This window comes from Drosophila mojavensis, unplaced genomic scaffold, assembly GCF_018153725.1.
Source record: "Drosophila mojavensis isolate 15081-1352.22 unplaced genomic scaffold, ASM1815372v1 contig_36, whole genome shotgun sequence".
NCBI classification, from domain to species: Eukaryota; Metazoa; Arthropoda; class Insecta; order Diptera; family Drosophilidae; genus Drosophila; species Drosophila mojavensis.
Window position 1 is genome coordinate 23,642,096 of NW_025318858.1, and position 20,390 is coordinate 23,662,485.

Sequence of the window (20,390 nt, forward strand, 5' to 3'; positions counted from 1 at the left end):
AAATCTAGCAAAATTGAGTTGTGGAAATCAGAAAACAAAAAAATCCATTTTAAAAAACTTACCAAAAATTTATATTTATAAAATCAAAAACCCAAAAAGTTTTGCTAAAGATTTGTGCACCATATTTTTAGGAATACATTGATTTAGCCATTTGTATAAGGCATACAGACACATACTAAACACATAAGCCTTAAGAATTTTGGACCATTTGTACTTCTTCAATGTGTATATGCCAAATACTAGACTGTATATAAAACTCTATATATAATATATATTTATAACTATGCCATTTCTATATAATATTCCAAATATATTTAACATACAATATAACGCAGTCCGAGTCTATTCCTCTCCTCGATCGAGTTTCGAACCCATCTATTCCTCTTCGGGCACGAGCAGATTGAGACTCGCCCCACTGGCCACGCTGCCCAAAAAGGTCTCCTCATCCCCCCGCACCGAGAGGGTTTCACGGCCCGTGAGTACCTTGCGCTCTCGGATCATGGCCGTGCGCTCCCAGCGTGAGCCTTTGCAGCTGCTGCAGCTGTGCTTGGGCATCTTGAAGACGGTGGTGGTGCGATTGCCGCAGTCTTTGCACTGATAGAAACGCTTCTCAGCATCCACGACTTTCAGTGGATGTTTCTCCTCCTTGCAGCGCTCGGCGGCTGAGAAGGCTGTGTATTTGCAGCGCTGGCAGATGACCGCCTTGCAGGGCATTTTATATGTGTTCAACATCTTCTCCTCCATGGCCTCTTTGCGCTCTAGCTTATTAAAATGGTCGTCTTGCGCCTCCTGTTCGCGCATATCGACCAGATTCGTGTGGGAGGATGTGGCAGCCATGATTCGCTCAATGCGCGATTTACGCATCAATTCGCGTTCCTCTTCCTCGAGCTTTTGCCGTTTCGCTGTGCTGCTGAACTTCTCGTGCAGCTCGTCGATGGCACGTCGTTTGCCAGACTCAGTGCCGCGCGTGGAATTCGGATTGACCTTCTCCAGCGGCTTCTTCTTGAGCAGCGCTGCTGCTTTTAGTTTGGCGCTCTGCGCCTGACGCGCTCCAATGTTCACTTCGAAGCTGAAATTCTCGCTGCCCGCCAGTTTCGGTGTCAGGCTGGCATCGAATGAGAATCCACGATTCTTGAACTTATCCGGCACGCTTTGTGGTGTGGTGGGCGGGTCAACTGCCTTGGGTATGGGAGTTGTGGGTGTTTCTTGAGTTGGTGCTGCTGCTTTCTTTTCAAAACGTTCGTTCTCTTCGCGGAGCAGACGCAAGCGTTCGAGATCCTTACAACGCTGCTTGGATGAAGCCTCCACATTGCCGGCCAGCCGTGAGACGGGTCCACCACGCTCTGCATAGGGCACACTGTCCGGCAGGCTGGAACGTGGTTTCGACTTGTGATCAACGCTGTGGGCAAAGGGCGAGATATCGTATCCAGCCAGCTTGCTGAGCCGGTCGCGTTCCTTGCTGATGAGCTTGGCGCTCTTGCGTGCCGGCACTGCCGAGAAAGATTGGCCACCATAGAACACCTCATTCTTGCCTGCAAACAGAGATGTTTATAAGAACTCTAATTGATTGGGATTGTGATACTTACCCAGAACCTTGTTTCGCAGCTCGTTGAGACCGCGTCCCGTTGTCGCCGACTGTAGCTCGGATCGGCGGGACATTTTACCAAACTCCTGCTTCACGTGGAAGACGCAGTAATCGCAGTCGGTCAGGTTCACCAGAGCTGTGCATTTGTCGCCGTTCTTTTTGGTTGCACGGCACGTGCCCAGGTCCTTGGACTGACCGAGAATCATGACCTTCTGGGAAGTGTCGATGGACAGACAGGCGACATCTTTGCTGCCCGCGCGCTTCTCAAAGATAGTTGGATTGAGCACGGCCAGACACATGCCTTCTGCTGTTTTCCACAATGATTTGTGTGCCTCCTTGAAGAGGAAGACGGTGGCAGTCTTCATTTCGCCACGCAGATCTGAGAGAGTCCACGTGGAATAGGGATCACCTTTTTTGGTATTTCGCACCGGCTGCTTGGTGACCAATGCACCGGCAATGACCCAATCCTTGGACAAATCACCGCGTTCAATGTGAAAGGCTAGACCAGAAAAAGGCACCGCTTTGCGGCCATTCATGCGCTCTTGCAGCAAAGTACTGGATATCAATGGATTGATCATACGCAGTCCAAAAACGGGATCCGTGTAAACAGCCGTGATCTTTGACTGCTGCAAAGATTGGCCAGAGGTTGTGGCAGCTGCTGCTGCTGCTGTGGCTGGTGGTCTTTGGAAAGAGTTGCTTGTCAGCGCCGTCCGTTTGATGGGATTATGCGGATTCTTAAGACGCAGTGCCTCCGGCTGTGACGATGAGGTCACCAGTTTTGTCGTTGTCTTCAAAGACTGATCCACCTCGCGTGCCACTTTGCTTTCGTGTGCAGTTTCACGCTGCTGTTTGAGTTTTTTATTGATATCGCTGCCGTATTCATTATATTTACGCTCCAAGAAGTTCTTGACCTCTTCGTCGTCCGATGAGTCGAGATCTGGCTCTGCGGCTTTCGCTGTTGTCTCTACATTTGTTTTTACTGGCTTGGCTGTCACCTCATAGCTAAAGGCGTCTGCAAAGCTGTCGTCTTCACGTAATCGGGGCACTGCGGTGGCTAATGCTAGTGGTTTCGGTGGTGCTGCAGCTGCTGCTGCTGCTGCGTTTGCACTTTCCGTTCCATCGTTTTCAGCTTCGCCTAGCAGTTTTTCAAGTGCTAGTATTTCTTCTTCGTCTTCTACGCTTATATCCGCCTGTGATTTGTTTGCGGGACTCATTGTTAGTGTTGAAATTAAAAATATGAAGAGATTTTCACGACGGATCCGAAAGAGCGCGCATACAAATCATTTTTGGCGGGCCAGCTGTTGTGTGCTGAGTAATGCTGTACGACCTGCATTTACCAACACTAGCATTTTAATGCTATCGATTATTGTTTAAGATATCCGCAGCAACGCTGGATTCAGTGGCCTTCCAGTGCTGTGAACTGTTATTTCAATTCGCTCGTCGCTCTCGAAATTAGAAAAAAATGATTTTGCAAATATATCAATATTTTATTGCTCTGATGCATTTCAATAAATTGATGATACAATTTATACAATTTTAACAGATAGATGAACTCCATGGAATACATGAGTGCGCATTATTAAATGCATATATACGGAATTCGCAATGATTTAGAACCCTTTATTCATTTGAGCCAATGGTTCATTTTTTTTCGCTCATTCACAACCCAACACTAATTTCTTCGTCAATATGTCATCTTTCGGCTTTTATTCACGAAAAGTTTAGTTGCAGAGCACCGTAATATTTAAATTGTACTGCTCTGGACAGTGGTAAATCGCCAACAGCCGCATATCTTATAAACGTTTACAAGGAATATTACTCAGACACCAATGTGCCAGCTGCAGCGGCTGTCGTAAGGCCCTAAAAATTGTCAAATTTTGCGGATTTGACGGAGTCGGACGCGGTGCCGATTTTCCAAAAAAAGCAAAAAAGATAGAAGTGTGCTGATCAAATCAAAGATAACCGGAATACTGCATCCAACATAAAACGTGTATTTAGTGTTTAAGAATAAAGTGTTTTTCTGCCTACTCAATAGGGCCCCACCTCCGCCCGGTAATTAGCAAACCAGGTAAGAAATTTAACATCAGCCAGCGCTTCCCCCACTAACTGCGAATCTCACACTTTTTTTCCTTTTTGCATTTTCGACGTGTGCAAATGCGTGTGCTTTTGACCGACTTTTGAATGCGCTCACAAATTGCATGACATACAGATAACCGTGGTCGTTTTGTGGTTATAGCTTGATTCAAACCCATTTTCCCCACGTGTGTCCCCCAATTGCATCTCAAATTGCATTTTGTCGTTGCTGTTGTTGTTTTTGGTGCTTGTTGATAGCCTTTGACTTATGCGGTTTTTTTTGTTGCCATTTGCTTATCGCAATGCAATATTGCCTGAGCGCATGCTATAGAGGAAACGGGCACACGAATAATTGATCCGAAAGTGTTTTAAAAATGCAAAAGCATAGAGTTGCCACATAATCACAATAACAACAGTTAGAATCATAGCCCAAACATCGTTTACCGTTTGCTTTTTGTACATTTCCCTTTAAGCATTTTCGCATTCCACGGCGTTTTGCATTCGCAGCGCGTGTTTTGAGTTTTCATTCGCCTGTCTCCTTTTTAGCGCCGCTCGCCTCTTCTCGTACTCGCACTCACACACTCACGAACGTAGACATGCACGCACAACACCCGCTCTCATGCTCTTTTTGCATGTCATCTGTCGCGGTCAGTGCCGGCCCCCACACACGCTCAGATGACAGAGCAAAAAGCAAATAAATAGCAAATAAAAAAAATCAAATAAGTGCAATTTTCATTTGGGGATAAAACAAAAACAACTAACAAACAAAAAATAACAAATCTGTGTTTTTCACTAAATTACGTCGAGTTCACCCCCATCCACACCCATTTCATATGCTCATAACACACTAGTAAAGAAAAATATATGCTCAATTCATTTGGAAGGCGTCGCCTTTTGACCTTTTTTTGTCACGCCGTTGCCGCCGCCACCTCCTCCTCATTGAATAGATTTTTGTTACTCATTGCTGTTGACCAAACTGAAAATGTTTATCTATCGTAGAATTGTCGCAAAACTTGGCCTGACAATTTCATGTCTGCATGTTGAATGATTCTACGTGTGATCCAAAAGATTTTACCGGTATGTGTTGTTCCATTTGTTTGTTACCTTACCAAAGTTAAACAGATCCGATGTGTTGTTTATTGCATTTGTTGATATGGCTTTAAATTCAATTCAATTCAATTTCGACCTTGTAGCACATGCTTCAATTACGCAGCCCGAAACATGGCACCACAGTTCCACACACCTATTGGCAGGCATATAAATATGCTTACAGATCTGGCGCATATTGCTAGTCGTATTTGGCTGCTTTAGAGAATTGCATGGCATTTATTATTAACGGCAGCTGCTAATCACGCCATCTTTCTCTTTGTCTCTCTCGTTCCCGCTCACTCTCTTTGTCTGTTCTCCTCGGCGTCATCCTGGTCAGTGCTGCAACGATAAAGATATGAGTACAACTATATACCTAACGACAGCGGAGAATGGACTGCGACACGATAAAATTGTTATACTCGATGCTGGTGCACAGTATGGCAAGGTAAGTCGTCTCTATAACTATCTATCTATATATAGTAATAGCTATAATTAAATATATTCAACTCTCGATGCAGGTAATCGATCGCAAGGTTCGAGAACTTTTAGTAGAATCGGATATTCTGCCATTGGATACGCCTGCCGCAACGATACGTGATAATGGCTATCGAGGCATAATCATATCCGGCGGACCCAATTCAGTTTATGCCGAAGATGCGCCCACGTACGATCCCGATCTATTTAAACTGAAAATCCCAGTGCTTGGCATCTGCTATGGCATGCAGTTAATCAACAAAGAGTTCGGAGGCAGTGTCCTCAAGACTGACGTGCGAGAAGATGGACAACAAAATATTGAGATTGAAACATCATGCCCTTTGTTCAGGTATGGTTGCCTCCTTGTCCCTATCATCTATCTATCTATTATTTCCTGATGCTAATCAGCAGCAACAAGAAAGTCTTCAAATTGTCAGTTTATTTGAGCGCTGATACAATGCTGCCAGAGCAAAGTTAAAGCCAAGAACAGTTCAGTTTAGCGTAGTTTATAAACTGATCTACACGTGGCTTGACATTCAATTAATTGTTTTTGAAATGCATTCTGTTGCTCACTTTATTATTAACCAATGTTTCTCTGTTGCAGTCGCCTTAGCCGTACACAGTCCGTGCTGCTCACCCATGGCGATAGCGTGGAGCGAGTGGGCGATAAGTTGAAAGTGGGTGGCTGGTCATCGAATCGGATTGTGACGGCTATTTACAGTGAGGTATTGAGAATCTATGGTGTTCAATTTCATCCAGAAGTCGATCTAACTATCAACGGCAAACAAATGCTATCCAATTTTCTATACGAAATTTGCGAACTAACGCCTAACTTTACCATGGGCAGTCGAAAAGAGGAATGCATTCGGTACATACGCGAAAAAGTGGGCAATAATAAAGTTTTGGTATGTATCTAAGCATAATATAATAGAAATCCATATCTCATTGTTTCACAAATTCTTAAACAGTTGCTCGTCAGTGGAGGCGTCGATTCAAGTGTCTGTGCTGCATTGCTGCGAAAAGCGCTGCATCCCAATCAGATTATAGCAGTTCATGTGGATAATGGTAATATTGACATTGAACAATCTTAATGCTAAGCCTGACTAACCATTTGCATATTTCTCTCTTATAGGTTTCATGCGAAAAAATGAAAGCGAAAATGTAGTGCGTTCATTGCGAGATATTGGCATTGATTTGATAGTGCGTAAAGAATGCTACACGTTCCTCAAGGGCACCACGCAAGTGAAACGACCCGGCCAGTATTCGGTAGTTGAAACGCCCATGCTATGTCAGACCTACAACCCGGAGGAGAAGCGAAAAATAATCGGTGATATATTTGTGAAAGTGACTAACGATGTGGTGGCTGAGCTGAAACTGAAGCCCGAGGAGGTCCTCTTGGCGCAGGGCACACTGAGGCCGGATTTGATTGAGTCTGCTTCGAATATGGTCAGCACGAATGCCGAAACAATTAAAACGCATCACAATGACACGGATCTGATTCGGTAGAGCGATAGCATATTCAAGATACTTTATTATATTTTAGTTTGTTTTTGGTATGCCTTGGGAAAAATATTTGAAATTCATATGTATATCGGAAGCAATCCATATATGGAACATATAACTGGAGCCAAACATTTTAAAGAAATTGAGCCTACAACAAGTTGTAGGCAAGTGATGGCACCTCGCTGCCAAGGATATAATTATTTGTGTTCACCTATCCATATATTCTATATATGAACGAGGTCAATTAGCAATTTTGATATTCTTATTTTAATGTGAGTCAAATTTGTTTATAGGGAGCTGCGTAATGCTGGCCGTGTCGTAGAACCATTATGTGACTTCCACAAGGATGAGGTGCGTGACCTGGGCAATGATCTCGGCCTGCCAGCGGAATTGGTCGAGCGCCAGCCGTTCCCCGGTCCTGGTCTCGCCATACGCGTTCTTTGCGCCGAGGAAGCATACATGGAGAAGGATTACTCGGAAACACAGGCAAGTAGCAATCAGAAAATGCCATTTTTTTAAACGAATTCAGCTAAATTGAAATCGATTTGTTCACAGGTCATTGTGCGCGTTATAGTGGACTACAAAAATAAACTACAAAAGAATCATGCGCTTATTAATCGTGTCACGGGCGCCACTAGTGAAGCTGAGCAAAAGGAGCTGCTGCGCATCTCTGCCAATTCCGATATCCAGGCTACTCTACTGCCGGTACGCTCGGTGGGTGTACAGGGTGATAAACGCACCTACAGCTATGTTGTTGGCTTGTCAACGACGACCCCGGAGCCCAACTGGACTGACATGTTATTTTTGGCCAAAATCATACCACGCATATTGCATAACGTTAACCGAGTCTGTTATATCTTTGGCGAGCCCGTGCAGTATCTAATTACAGATATAACGCACACAACTCTGAACACTGTAGTACTGGCGCAACTCAGGCAAGCGGACGCTATAGCCAATGAGGTGAGTTGTATTCTAATCAATCAAATTGCTTATGATTCGAAGGCTTTTTCTATTCTTCCCTGATTCAATAGATTATAATGAAAGAGGGACTGTATCGCAAAATCTCACAAATGCCCGTAGTTCTGATACCCGTGCACTTCGATCGTGATCCCATTAATCGTACGCCTTCCTGCAGAAGATCAGTGGTATTGCGTCCATTTATAACGAACGATTTTATGACTGGTGTGCCAGCTGTGCCCGGATCTGCTCAACTGCCATTGCATGTGCGTTACATGATTCATGCTCATTGAAACAGATGTTAGATTCGTATTATTTATAATTCACAGGTTCTAAATCAAATTGTGCGAGATATTTCTAAATTGGATGGCATCTCGAGGGTACTCTACGACTTGACAGCCAAGCCGCCTGGCACCACGGAGTGGGAATGATGCGTTCCAAACCAAAATCTTTAACAGCCATTTCATAGAAATAGAGATATGTAGAATCAATAAACAACTACAAAATGGTAAATTACAAAATTACAAACCAAACCAACAATAAACAATATTAGACGAGACGCATGAGACAATAGCAGAGATGCCGCCAGCTGCTCAGTAAAGTCCCATGTCAGCTAAATCAGGTATTGAGGAATGCTGAAGGCAATTGACATGAGGGACACTGACAGAGACGAAAAGAGCGTAAATATTATTTAGAGTGCCGCTTACACAAAAACAAATGATGAACAACACCAACAACAAAATATTAACAAATCAATTCAGGTTTATAATATCGATTATTGTGTGTAATTAATAGTAACGCGAAACGATGTTAAGCATAAAACAGAGAATAACACCAGATGAGAAGATTATATGATATATTGCTGTATATTGAAATATGAACATGTTCGATCGGCATGTGCGATTTGTTCCTTTTATGAAAAGGAAATTAACAAAACACATAATATACATAAGAAACAAAAACCAATTTATTTACGCATTTTTTAGTTATATACATAATTATACATATATTTATATATATGCATATATATACACTACAGTTATATATATATATTCATGTATATATATACAGATATTAAATTAATGCAAAACCATGTTCTGAACGTTGTATATTTGCATGAAAACTGTTTTCGAGGAAATCGTGTTTGCAAAACAGAAAATTGTAAGAAGTATGAAATATATAAAAACACATACACAAAAACATAAGAAACACTATTGTAAGCTAAAATTATGAATTGTTATATAAAAAACGTTTTACTATTTAAATGGCAAAAAACAACCACAGCAAAGCAAATTATTATGATTAAAGAGAAACACAAAACCCAATAAAAAACCGAAATGTAATAAATTTGAAAAGGCTATTATAATGTAAATACAAAGTAAAATGTTATGAAATTACGAAATGGACGACTGTTCTCTTTTTCAGATTTATTTAATTCGGCTCTCAAATACTTCAATATGAGCCCGACTCTACAGTATTCGATGTAGTGCCTCTGGCGATAGGCACATTGTGCAGCATCGTTTATTTCGGATCTTCTCCATTGTTCGCAGCTTTTGTCCAAAGGATGTGTGAAGTTTGCTCTTACAACGACCCAAACGCATGCATTTGGCGGCGAGGCTCTCCTGAGTGGGCGAGGTTAATGGCTCAGGCGTTCGCTAAGAGAAATCATAATGTTAAGGGTATTAATATTATATATTATATATTTTGGTCTGACGAGAATTCCTATTCCTATCTGCCATGTAGCTATAATAATAAATAGTTATAGTTTAGTCATGAAGATTGTGTTTAAATAATTATTCTTAATAGTATACTAAGCTCGACATTGCATAGGTTATATACATAGATTATGTTGAATAACATACGATTCAGCGAGATAGATTCAGAATTGATTGATTGTTGCTATACAGACAAGCTTATATTATTATACTCAACAAATGTATAATATGTTATATGTTTCTGATATAAGTTATAGGTATAGAATTACTTTCATAAATTCGTGAACAAATTATGATACCATCTACTATTTATGAGAATCTATGCTATAAAGTTTTCTGCTCTAGTTATAGTTTATGTTCGGGATAGTATTCCAGATCTTTAAACTTACCGCTACCGGCGTTGCTGCTTGTACATTATTTTTGCGATCGAATGTATGTTTGATTAGAAACTGCAATCTATCCGAATAGCGCAGTTTGCGGGGCAATTCATTCAGTTTGTCGAAATGTTTCGCCTCCTGTTTACGCAGTTGCTCCAATTGGACGTTGTAGCGCCATTTGATAACCAGATGTCTCCATTTATCAGGCTTCGGATGGGGGCGTTCAGGGCAGCACATTTCCTGGGCAAGCTGCTCCCAGACCTCGTCCTTCAATTCAAAATTGAGAAAATCTTTGTGATTCTCCATCCACAGACATTCCTTCTCCTTGTACAAATCGAGAAACTTAAATTTGTAGCGCCATTTGCGCTTCGCTTGCTTCGAGCAGAGCGTCAAATTTGTTATAGATGTGGACCTAGTCGAGCCCGGCAATCGCCATTGATTAGCCATAATACAAACTGGAAATTTAGACAATTGGTATTTCGATCGATTGACGTGAAAATCAGGAGATTGTGGAAAGCGTTTCTATGCTTCATTTGCCTTACAACGTTTCATAATTTGAAAACGGAAAGCATTATTGAATTTCAAAGTTTTATTTGCTTCATAACGCTTACTAAATTTAAATTTCATAATTGATACAATTAGTTTAAACAAATGTGTGAGTGAGTGAGTGTGTTGGATGTTGCGACTAGGAGATGGTTCAGCACTTCTCCACGTTTGGATTGTGTGTTCGTTTATTGTCCGCTTCGAGAAAAACAAACAAAAAGCAAAAAATAATAATTTACATGAAACATCTTTGCTTTCTTTCATACAATTACAATAAATTTTATTCGCATTCGCAGCAAACAAATTTGCAAATAAACAAAAGTTCAACTAAATATAATTAATGTATGTATAATTGTATATATATATATATAAAACTGTTTCACAATTTCTCGATTTTATTTTTTCGATTACATAACCTTCACTATTTGCATTTGCGACACTGAATAAAAAATTTAAAAGCAACGCGCCAAATAAAAAATTAAAAACATTTTTTTAAAAACAATACCATAATTTGATTGCTTGCGTTTTATGTCGGGTGTATATATATGGTTGGCTGTCTGTCTTGAGTGTATGTGTCTGTGTGTGTATGTAAGGCTTCTCGAGAGGGGGGGAGGACTAAGTAACTTAATTGGCCAACTCCTTCATGCGGTTAAGAGCGCTGCCTGCCTTGAACCAACCGATCTGCAGTTCGTTGAGCGTATGGTTCAGCTTAATCCTTTCCACCTTATCGCCGTTCTTGATTTCGCAGTCGACGGGCTTGCCGGGCGCCAAGCTGTTCAGATTCAGCAGTGAAATCTTGCTTGTAGGTTGGATCTACAAATATATCAAATATTATAATTTTCCATTCTATTCTTTATCTATTTGTGTATCTTATCGTAGCTACCTTATCATAGTCGGCAGCATTGGCAAAGGTCAATGGCAGCAGACCCTGTTTCTTCAGGTTAGTCTCGTGGATGCGAGCAAACGACTTCACAATGATGGCGCGTCCGCCCAAGTGACGTGGCTCGAGTGCGGCATGCTCGCGAGAGGAGCCCTCGCCGTAGTTCTCATCACCGACGGCCACCCACTTGATGTTGTTGGCCTTGTAGTCGCGGGCGACTTCGGGCACATTGCCCCACTTGCCAGTGCGCTGGTTCTTGATTTTGTTCATCTCGTTGTTCTCGAAGTTGGTGGCGCCAATGAACATGTTGTTGGAAATGTTGTCCAAATGGCCGCGGTACTTCAACCAGGGGCCAGCGGCAGAAATGTGATCTGTGGTGCACTTGCCCTTAACCTTGATCAGCACAGTCATATCGGTCAAATCCTGGCCAGACCACTTGTCGAATGGCTCCAGCAGTTGCAGGCGCTGCGATTTCGGATCTACAACAACTTTGACATTTTCGCCGGACTGTTGAGCAATGAAATTTCAATTATCTTTTAATATCAGAAATGAACGGATAAATCTTAACTTACAGGTGGTGGTGCGGTGTAGGTATCCTGACCGGGGTCGAAGCCCTTGGCGGGCAGCTCATCACCGAAGGGTGCCTTCAGCTTGAACTTCTTGCCATCGGCACCAGTGAGCTCATCCGTCAATGGGTTGAAGTCCAGGCGACCGGCAATGGACAAGGCGGTGACCATCTCGGGACTGGTAACAAAGCAATGAGTAGCCGGATTGGCATCGTTGCGACCGGTGAAGTTGCGATTGTACGAGGTGACAATGGTGTTCTTGTCGCCCTTCTTCACATCCTGACGATCCCACTGACCGATGCAGGGGCCACAGGCATTGGCCAGCACAGTGCCACCAAACTTGTCGAACACCTCAGAGATGCCATCGCGCTCAATGGTGGCACGGATCTGCTCAGAGCCGGGTGTCACATTGAAGGGGATCTTTGACTTGATACCGTGGCTCATGGCGTCCTTGGCAATGCTGGCACAGCGACCCATATCCTCGTACGACGAGTTTGTGCAGGATCCAATCAGGCCAACCTTGATGTCAAGTGGATAGCCGTTCTTCTTGGAGTTCTCGCCCAGCTTGCTGATGGGATGAGCCAAATCTGGAGTGAATGGACCATTCACATGCGGTTCCAGTGTATCCAGATTGATTTCAATCAGCTCATCGTATTCACAATTTTTGTCAGCGGACAGGATCTTGGACTGGAACTTCTGGGCTTCGGCGGCGATTCCACCGCGACCGGTAGACTTCAGGTAGTCGGCCATGCGCTGATTGAAGGGGAACAGTGAGGTGGTTGCACCAATTTCAGCACCCATGTTGCAAATGGTTGCCATGCCCGTGCAAGAGATGGAGTCAACACCCTTGCCGTGGTATTCAATAATGGCACCAGTGCCGCCCTTGACGGTCAGGATATCAGCCACCTTCAGGATGACATCCTTGGGCGAGGTCCAGCCGCTAATCTTGCCAGTCAAGTTGACACCAATGACCTTGGGGCACTTCAACTCCCAGGGTATGTCGGCCATGACATCGACGGCATCAGCACCACCGACACCAATGCACAAGCCACCGAGACCGCCGCCGTTGGGGGTGTGCGAGTCCGTACCGATCATCAGTAGGCCGGGGAAGGCGTAGTTCTCCAGGATGATCTGATGGATGATACCGCTGCCTGGCTTCCAGAAGCCCAGACCATACTTGGCGCACGTCGACGCCAAGAAATCGTAAACCTCACGGTTCAGATCCTTGGCACGGGCCAAATCCTTGGGTCCACCCACTTGTGCCTCGATCAAGTGATCGCAGTGCACGGTCGAGGGTACAGCAACCTTCTTCAATCCGGAGGAAATGAACTGCAACAGGGCCATCTGTGCAGTGGCATCCTGCATGGCCACACGGTCGGGCCGCAGACGCAGATACGAAGTGCCACGCACAATATCCTGATTCGCCGGATCATCCAAATGCGAATACAGAACCTTCTCGGACAGAGTCAGAGGGCGATTCAGACGACTGCGCACCACTTCCAGACGCTTGTTCAGCTTATCGTAAGGCAAATAGACGTCCGAGTCGAATTTCGACAGGGCCACCTTGGAGGCGGTGTAGCAGGAAGCATGGAATTGACGTGCCATGGGATCCACAACATGTTTGCCCAATTTGCACACCTGTGAAATTAAATTGGAAAAGGGTTGAGCAATTAGCATATTGGAATTGAGTTAGATTACAGCTTATAAGATGGTGTGGAACTAGGCTAATAGCATAATCCAGTACTAACAGTTACATGTTATGTAACATTTGTTATTGGACTATCAGAAATATTAACATATAAATATATATAAATAACATTTATGCCACTATAGCAAGCTTAGGCAAATATTTATAAGATACATATTTACATTAACAACACCATTATTAACAGCAAACATTTTGTTGCAGTTCAGTTAACATTTGTATTTAATCATAAATCATTGACTAAATAATTTGTTTGCGCATCGCTAATGCAATGCGTAAACCTTGTGATTCGCACAGGGGCCACGCTATAAATAATAGTTGATTAACATATCACGGACGCTTATATTATTAATTAACTGTATCAACAGTCTAACGATAAGATAGCCATTGACAACAGGGCATGCCACTTGGTTAGAAAAGAGGACACTACTATTATCCAATAATTCCCATTTATCTCTATATAGATACTTTTCTAACTTGATAGTTCTCTCAGAGTGGAAAAACCACTTAAAATCAACATTCAGGTACTTTTGACTTTATATACATTACTAAACACTTCGTATTATTTCACGTGACCAATAACAACAATAAAGAGAGTAGAGAGAACGCAGCAAACTACGTCAAAAGTTCAATAGCATCTAGGCATCGGAGTTGGAGATGTCATTGCACTCATTGAATATATATCAAAACTCCCAAACTTCAGGCTGTTTGCATGTTTATTCTTAATTTTTTTATTACTTTCACATGCACACTTTCATATATATTTATGTACTCTAATTAAAAATACTATCAAAGTGTCAGCAGATAAGAACTAATAAGATATATGGCAGTGTTTCTCGCAACGTTGAATAACGATGCTTACATAAATACATTCTTAGCACGTTGCTTAAATTGTAGCAATTAATTATTTTTATGAAAATTATTATTCGTTTTTATTTCTGCTACTGAGTTGCAATAATTCACACACACTCACACGCACTCATATTAAGTATATACTACTTTTTTGGAAAATTAAAAAAGAGCAGCAGAAAATGCTCGGTTAGGTAACAACTTTTTGATTAGCTTTTAGGTTAGAAAAGCGCAACGCGAAAAATTCCAATTTGCATTTAATTTTCCTGCAAATATGCATATGAATATGCACCATTTAATTGACGACACACTGTTTTAATATATTGTTATTGGACTTTAATTGTCTTATCAACATAAATTGATTTTTCTGCATGCGTGTGCGTGTGCGTATGTGTGTCTGGATGCACAGGTTCCCGCTTCGCGCTTCCAGAACTTTTCTTGGCATGCTTATTTGGCAACACGTACCTGTGCCTGAGCGTTCATTAATCTCGCTGCCATAATTACGCGACTTCTTTCGTACAATATCAAACTATATATAAACACTCGAAATTTTGTATGGTGGCTTTAAGTGATAACACAGTCGTCAAAATTTTCAGCCTTCTCAGCCGGAAGATTTTAACACAGACTGAGCGCAAATCGCGAAAACTGGCTGGCGGTGAGGGTGACATGGTATTAGAGATGAGCATAATTGATGTGATGTGACTGGCACGTTTCGATAAAACAAGCACAATTTTCCTAAACATATAAAACCCAAATATATTATAACTGCATCATGTGCAGTCTAACTAGATGTTTTAAAAAAAACGTTCTATGTAACTGTCAAATTTTTTTCTGATTGGTTATTATTATTCAATATTGGAAAGTCACTTGTGACCGTCAGCTCACAGCTCAGCTCTAGCTGAACTCGTTAATCGATAACAAAATGAAGTGTTTGTCAACACTGGTTTTATGTTTTGTTTGCGTGGGTGGATGGGCGGGCGCAACCATTTGTCACAACTGGTCGAATAATATATTAGTTGGAAAACATAAATTAGAAATCACTAGAAATGTGCAGCCATTTTGCTGTTTGGCATTGCAATGTCGGACCGTCGTAAGCGTGGGCACATGCCCGAAAAAACCATCGATTATCAAGCAGTGCCGTTACATGCATGCAATGCAACGGAAATTATCAATCGAAATTCAAACTCAACGTCAACAACGTCAACGACTACGTCATGCTGCAGGCGCCCCGCTGTAGCTGCGCCAGAGGGCAACGCTTTATGCTATGGTCATGGATATATTATACCCGTACTCATACTGTTTGTGCTTGTGTTAACTGTGCTCTTGTTGCCTTGGGAAACACGAAACGGCCATATGGACGAAACTACCCCCGTGGAAAAGCCATTGCCTTGTCAATTACAGTTGGTGGAGACGATACCCATTGGCCTGAACTACACGCCCGATAGTCCGAAGTTCTTGAGCACTTTCGAGGCATGGCAGCTGCTGCTGAATAAAGCAAAGGCAACAATTGATATAGCTGCTCCGTATTGGACATTGCGCGGAGTCGATGTCAATGACAGCAGCACACAGCTGGGTGAGCAGCTGTTCCAGCGTTTGCTCTCGAATGGAGATCCGGGCAAGCCAAAATTACGCATACGCATTGCTCTTAACAAGAGTGTGGAAAGCTCTTGGCATGCGGATGCCCGAATCTTTGCCAACTATGGCGCCGCTAAGGTGGTGGCCGTTAAGCTAGCCAACGAAGGTGCCTTACACACAAAGATGTGGATTGTGGATGGACAGCATTTCTATTTGGGCAGTGCCAACATGGACTGGCGGTCGCTAACGCAGGTCAAGGAGTTGGGTGTGCTTGCCCAGAACTGTCCGCACTTGACACGCGATTTGTCGAAGATATTCAAATCCTACTGGCAACTGGGCAGCGACGGAGTTGCAGGCATACCCAGGCCGTGGCCCTGGTCCTATCATTCATTCTACAATCTGCGTCAGCCTATGCTTATACGAATTAATAATAACTATACCATGCGTGCCTATATATCCAGTGCCCCGCCGCCACTCACGGCAAGTGGACGTACCCATGACCTGGATGCCATCCTCAACTGCATAGATACGGCAGCGGAATTCGTGCATATTGCAGTCATGGACTACTATCCGTTAATTGTGGTTGGTGCCAAGCTGGAATTTTGGCCACTCATCGATAATGCTCTGCGGAAAGCAGCCCTCGAGCGTGGAGTGGCTGTTAAGTTGTTGGTTTCCTGGTGGAAGCATTCGGATCCCAATGAGGACAACTATCTGCGTTCGCTGCAGGAATTGTCAACGTTCAACCACCAAGTAGATATACAAATTGTAAGTATTTTTTATAGAAGTTCCTTACACATACATACATATATTCCATGTTCGACTTCCTCCACAGCGCCGTTTTATTGTGCCTTCGGATGAACAGCAGTTGAAGATACCCTTTGCGCGTGTCAATCATAATGCTTATATGGTCACTGAGCGAGTGGCTTACATTGGAACCTCCAACTGGTCGGGCGAGTACTTTACATACACCGCTGGTGTGGGTCTTGTGCTGGCCGAAGTGGATTTCGAGAATGAAACGCAGCATACGTTGCGCTCGGATGTTGTGGATGTCTTTGCCAGAGACTGGCATAGTCCGTATGCGTTGCCACTGAAATATAACCTCCGTCTTTGAATTTTTTACGTAATTTGAATATATTGCGCGCTCCCTTCCCGCCGTGCTGTCATTTAACAACACTGCCACAGACAGCTGCTACTCCATGTTATAAACAAAATAGTCGAATCAAACCTTAAAAATGTGAAAATATGTACAAAAAACTAGAAAATTATGATCTCAAGCCAACCAGCTCTATAATAGTTAATAGCTTACTAATAATTAAAACTGTGGCAAACAATAAACGATCTCTTATATTTAAATTTACCGCGTTCTCAGCTCCGTAAGTTGTTTTACAGCACTACCTCGGCAGTCCGACAGTCAGCTGGTGCATGTCATAACAAATATTGTAACCGTAAAATCTAACCTCAATAAACAAATGATAAAATAAATAGAACTCAAAAATTATGGCAGGCAAAAAGCCGACTCGTGATCTTATTGGCATTATTTGGCAAAATTTTTGGCGTTCGCTGCAGCCGCGCCAATTCCGTGGGACCTACATTGGCGAGGATTATTTTGGCAATAAGTACTATGAGATACCGCCAAATCCTTCGCTAGGCAAACGCAAACCGTCGCGCTGGTTCGTGCCAGCTGAAAAAGATGCTTTCGACCAAGAGTTGACAGCCGAATGGGAGGCATGGCTGCGTGGACGACGTGACGATCCGCCAACGCGTGAGGAGTTGGTGAAGAATCTGCAGATCATGGAGCTGAAGAAGCGCAATGCAGCCGAGCTGGAGGCGCACTACAGTAAAGAGAAGGATGCGGGCGCGCTGCCCAAGCAGGTGGAAGGAGAAACCATAGGCACGTTTCCCAAGTACAAAGAATACGAAATAAATCCTGGCAAGAAGCCGTTGGGCTAAGAAACCTTTATTTCTGTACCTAATTAATTAATTTGTTAATATATGTACGTATGTCTAGTTTATTTCTATGGTACAATCATTTTTTTGTTGTTTGCTTCTGTTTCACCAATCATTCAAATCTAAGTCCTTGACAATATCCACAGCTGTGCCAGCGTCGTCGTATTCATCTGCAGGCTCTACAGGCGCTACTTCCTCCGGCTGCTTCTTTGCCTCCTGATTTTCCTGCTTGCGTTTAGATTTCTTCGGTTGCGGCTGTTCCACCTCTGAATCATCATCGTCGTCAGTGGGCAATCCCGCTCCATCGTCTTCTGAATCAGATGGGAAGAGCTCAAGTTCACCATCTTCATTGCGCATCGGGACACCTGTCTTGGCAGCGGGTCGCTTCAGCTTGGGTATATCGTAGTCCGCATTGATGTCGTCCGTCTGAGCCGCTTGGCGTCGCTTCTTCGTCTCGTGCGTCTTCAACCAGCTGGCATAGTAGATGTCCAAGGGAGTGCGCTTGTTACGCACTTGTTGTTCCCATGCCTGCACTGCCTGAGCGTCCTTTAGGTCGAATGTGACGTTACTCTTGCTGCGCTGTTGCTCAATGAAGCGGCTACTCTCCTGAATCTTATCCAGCAGCTGCTTCAGCTTTCGCACATAGTTGGCATTGCGGCACTCTTTGAGATAAGCCTTGAGGGCCATCACCACCGGCACAACCAGATCACTAAAGGCCAACGTAGACGACTGATAAGCCAAATACTCCAAGAGCAGGCCACACACCTGCTCCACGACCTCATCTCGGAATCCATTCTCCGCCAGCTGCGATTTGTTCAAACGCAGAATGCACGTAAACTGAAGAGGCTTCATGGACACCGATGTGTGTTTGCGGTTGAACGTGTTGCTGCGCAGCACCTCCACAATGAGGGGCAGCACAGGCACATAGGTGTGCGTCTCTTTGGAGAGCGAGATGAGCGACTGCAGGCAATGGAAACGTAGCGGAAAGTACTGAGCCGTCGGTATCAAACGGATCACACCTATTGTAATCGTCACCAGTGGATAGATAAGTGGTTGCAACTGTGGTTTATTCGCGCTGGCTCCCAGTAAATCCGCCCAGAGACGCAACGAATTGATGAACTGCCAATTGTAAACGGCCTGGAAGCTATCCTTCTTCTTCAAGATAACAGCATTGCGCAGATGTATGGCCAACTGGCGAATGTAGAGGAAGGCATGCTGGTAGCTAACATTCAAGTCCAGGGCGAACATCTCCACTAGCGAGCGGCGCATGAAATTAATGCCAGGCAGCGTATTGGGCGAAACGAACTTGGAATTCCGCACATATGCCAGATACATGGCTTTCAGAACGTGGTTTAGCATGGTGGCCTGCAAGGGATGATGCCAAACATTAATTCAAATCCTAGACAGAATTAGATGCAACTTACCTGTTGTTTACGTGTGATCTTAAGTATGCAGAGAAAAGCCAACACACGCACTGTCTCATCACCTGTTGCCCACAGCACAATGAGACGTTTTAGTATGGTTTTCCCCAGCGCTGTGAAGGGTGCCACCATGCCGGCCATTTGATGCAGATGCTTGAGCAGCACGGTCAATATATTCGAACTAGACACCTGTTCTATGAGGCGTATCAAATCACCCAAATAATAGCGCAGACAACCACGCACCTTCACCCATTTTTTGTGCTTGTGCAAAGGTAGACTACTATTGGGCTTGACGCCCAGCACTTGGACTATGGCCGGTTGCAGATGGAGCACACATAGTTGGATGACACCATTGAAGGTGGCGGCGCCAACAACTTTGTAAGCAGCGGCATTTGCCTGTTCGCCCTCGGCATCGGCACTAATGCTAGCCAAGGCGGAATTGAACGCTTGAATGACCTGTCGGACTGCCTCAATGGGTACATTGGGCTTCTCCAGTTGCAGTTGCCATTGGCGCAGCATATTGAGTGTAATTTTTTGTTGACCGCCTGCAGCTATTGTTTCCTCGTCATCGTCTTCTCCTTCGAAGTCACTCTCATCGCTGGCCACGGCCAGATCATTGCTGGGCTTGTGATACTTCGCCTCGTCCTCTTCGCTGTCATCGGCAACAGTAGCTTCTTTTTGTTGCTTATCGTCCTCCTCGTCATCATCATCGCTGTCCATAAGATTAAAATCCAGCAGTTCCTTGTCATTCTTTTTAAGGAAATCATAGAACTCGGGATCTATATCCTTTATACCCTCCAAGTCCTGTTTGTGTGATTTCTTAGCCGTCTTCTTCTTTGGCTGTTTCTCAACTTTACTTGGCTTCGCTTTCTTCACGGCCTTTGCCAACTTTGGGATCTCCTCTGACTGTTGTTTTTTCTTTATAACTGTCTTTTTAGACTTTGTTTTGTCCAACGACTTGACTTTTTTCGTTGCTACCTTCATTGTTTTCGTGTTTAAGTAATTTTTATAAAGTGCAACACGTGCGGCTTCCCACTTACAAAAGTACTCAATACTTAATAGAAGTATCGATGTTTAACAGAATGAGTATTTGTTAACAGAATGGTGTGCAGCTGTCGATAAATTGTGGTG

General features: G+C 43.6%; 7 protein-coding genes and 1 non-coding gene across 8 annotated transcripts; 4 read left to right on the forward strand and 4 right to left on the reverse strand.

Moving 5' to 3' along the window:
- Window positions 1–43: 43 nt before the first annotated feature.
- LOC6577633 (protein MCM10 homolog) lies at window positions 44–2,905 on the reverse strand. Its single transcript, XM_002003548.4, has 2 exons — window positions 1,587–2,905; window positions 44–1,532 (listed from the first exon to the last, which is right to left on the reverse strand). The coding sequence occupies exons 1-2, from the start codon at window positions 2,797–2,799 to the stop codon at window positions 376–378; spliced, it is 2,370 nt and encodes a 789-aa protein (XP_002003584.1). The 5' UTR covers window positions 2,800–2,905; the 3' UTR covers window positions 44–375.
- A 329-nt stretch (window positions 2,906–3,234) lies between these two features.
- LOC6577634 (GMP synthase [glutamine-hydrolyzing]) lies at window positions 3,235–8,194 on the forward strand. The gene is made up of 10 exons (XM_002003549.4): window positions 3,235–3,653; window positions 5,085–5,192; window positions 5,266–5,570; window positions 5,826–6,126; window positions 6,190–6,286; window positions 6,354–6,723; window positions 7,018–7,210; window positions 7,280–7,684; window positions 7,756–7,947; window positions 8,011–8,194. Exons 2-10 carry the CDS (start codon window positions 5,103–5,105, stop codon window positions 8,110–8,112), a joined length of 2,055 nt encoding a protein of 684 aa, XP_002003585.2. The 5' UTR covers window positions 3,235–3,653; window positions 5,085–5,102; the 3' UTR covers window positions 8,113–8,194.
- Window positions 5,626–5,759, forward strand: LOC116804005. Its single transcript, XR_004364053.1, has one exon.
- An 830-nt stretch (window positions 8,195–9,024) lies between the features above and the next one.
- LOC6577635 lies at window positions 9,025–10,544 on the reverse strand. The gene is made up of 2 exons (XM_002003550.4): window positions 9,786–10,544; window positions 9,025–9,336 (listed from the first exon to the last, which is right to left on the reverse strand). Exons 1-2 carry the CDS (start codon window positions 10,218–10,220, stop codon window positions 9,151–9,153), a joined length of 621 nt encoding a protein of 206 aa, XP_002003586.1. The 5' UTR covers window positions 10,221–10,544; the 3' UTR covers window positions 9,025–9,150.
- Window positions 10,545–10,648: 104 nt separating this feature from the next.
- Window positions 10,649–14,953, reverse strand: LOC6577636 (probable aconitate hydratase, mitochondrial). The gene is made up of 4 exons (XM_002003551.4): window positions 14,782–14,953; window positions 11,769–13,400; window positions 11,200–11,703; window positions 10,649–11,129 (listed from the first exon to the last, which is right to left on the reverse strand). Exons 1-4 carry the CDS (start codon window positions 14,812–14,814, stop codon window positions 10,941–10,943), a joined length of 2,358 nt encoding a protein of 785 aa, XP_002003587.1. The 5' UTR covers window positions 14,815–14,953; the 3' UTR covers window positions 10,649–10,940.
- A 319-nt stretch (window positions 14,954–15,272) lies between these two features.
- Window positions 15,273–17,390, forward strand: LOC6577637 (5'-3' exonuclease PLD3). The gene is made up of 2 exons (XM_002003552.4): window positions 15,273–16,656; window positions 16,724–17,390. Exons 1-2 carry the CDS (start codon window positions 15,394–15,396, stop codon window positions 17,000–17,002), a joined length of 1,542 nt encoding a protein of 513 aa, XP_002003588.2. The 5' UTR covers window positions 15,273–15,393; the 3' UTR covers window positions 17,003–17,390.
- LOC6577638 (NADH dehydrogenase [ubiquinone] 1 alpha subcomplex assembly factor 2) lies at window positions 17,300–17,903 on the forward strand. The gene has a single exon (XM_002003553.4). The coding sequence runs from the start codon at window positions 17,389–17,391 to the stop codon at window positions 17,839–17,841; it is 453 nt and encodes a 150-aa protein (XP_002003589.1). The 5' UTR covers window positions 17,300–17,388; the 3' UTR covers window positions 17,842–17,903.
- On the reverse strand, window positions 17,817–20,318 carry LOC6577639 (nucleolar complex protein 2 homolog). Its single transcript, XM_002003554.4, has 2 exons — window positions 19,263–20,318; window positions 17,817–19,203 (listed from the first exon to the last, which is right to left on the reverse strand). Exons 1-2 carry the CDS (start codon window positions 20,241–20,243, stop codon window positions 17,944–17,946), a joined length of 2,241 nt encoding a protein of 746 aa, XP_002003590.1. The 5' UTR covers window positions 20,244–20,318; the 3' UTR covers window positions 17,817–17,943.
- Between the last annotated feature and the right edge of the window lie 72 nt (window positions 20,319–20,390).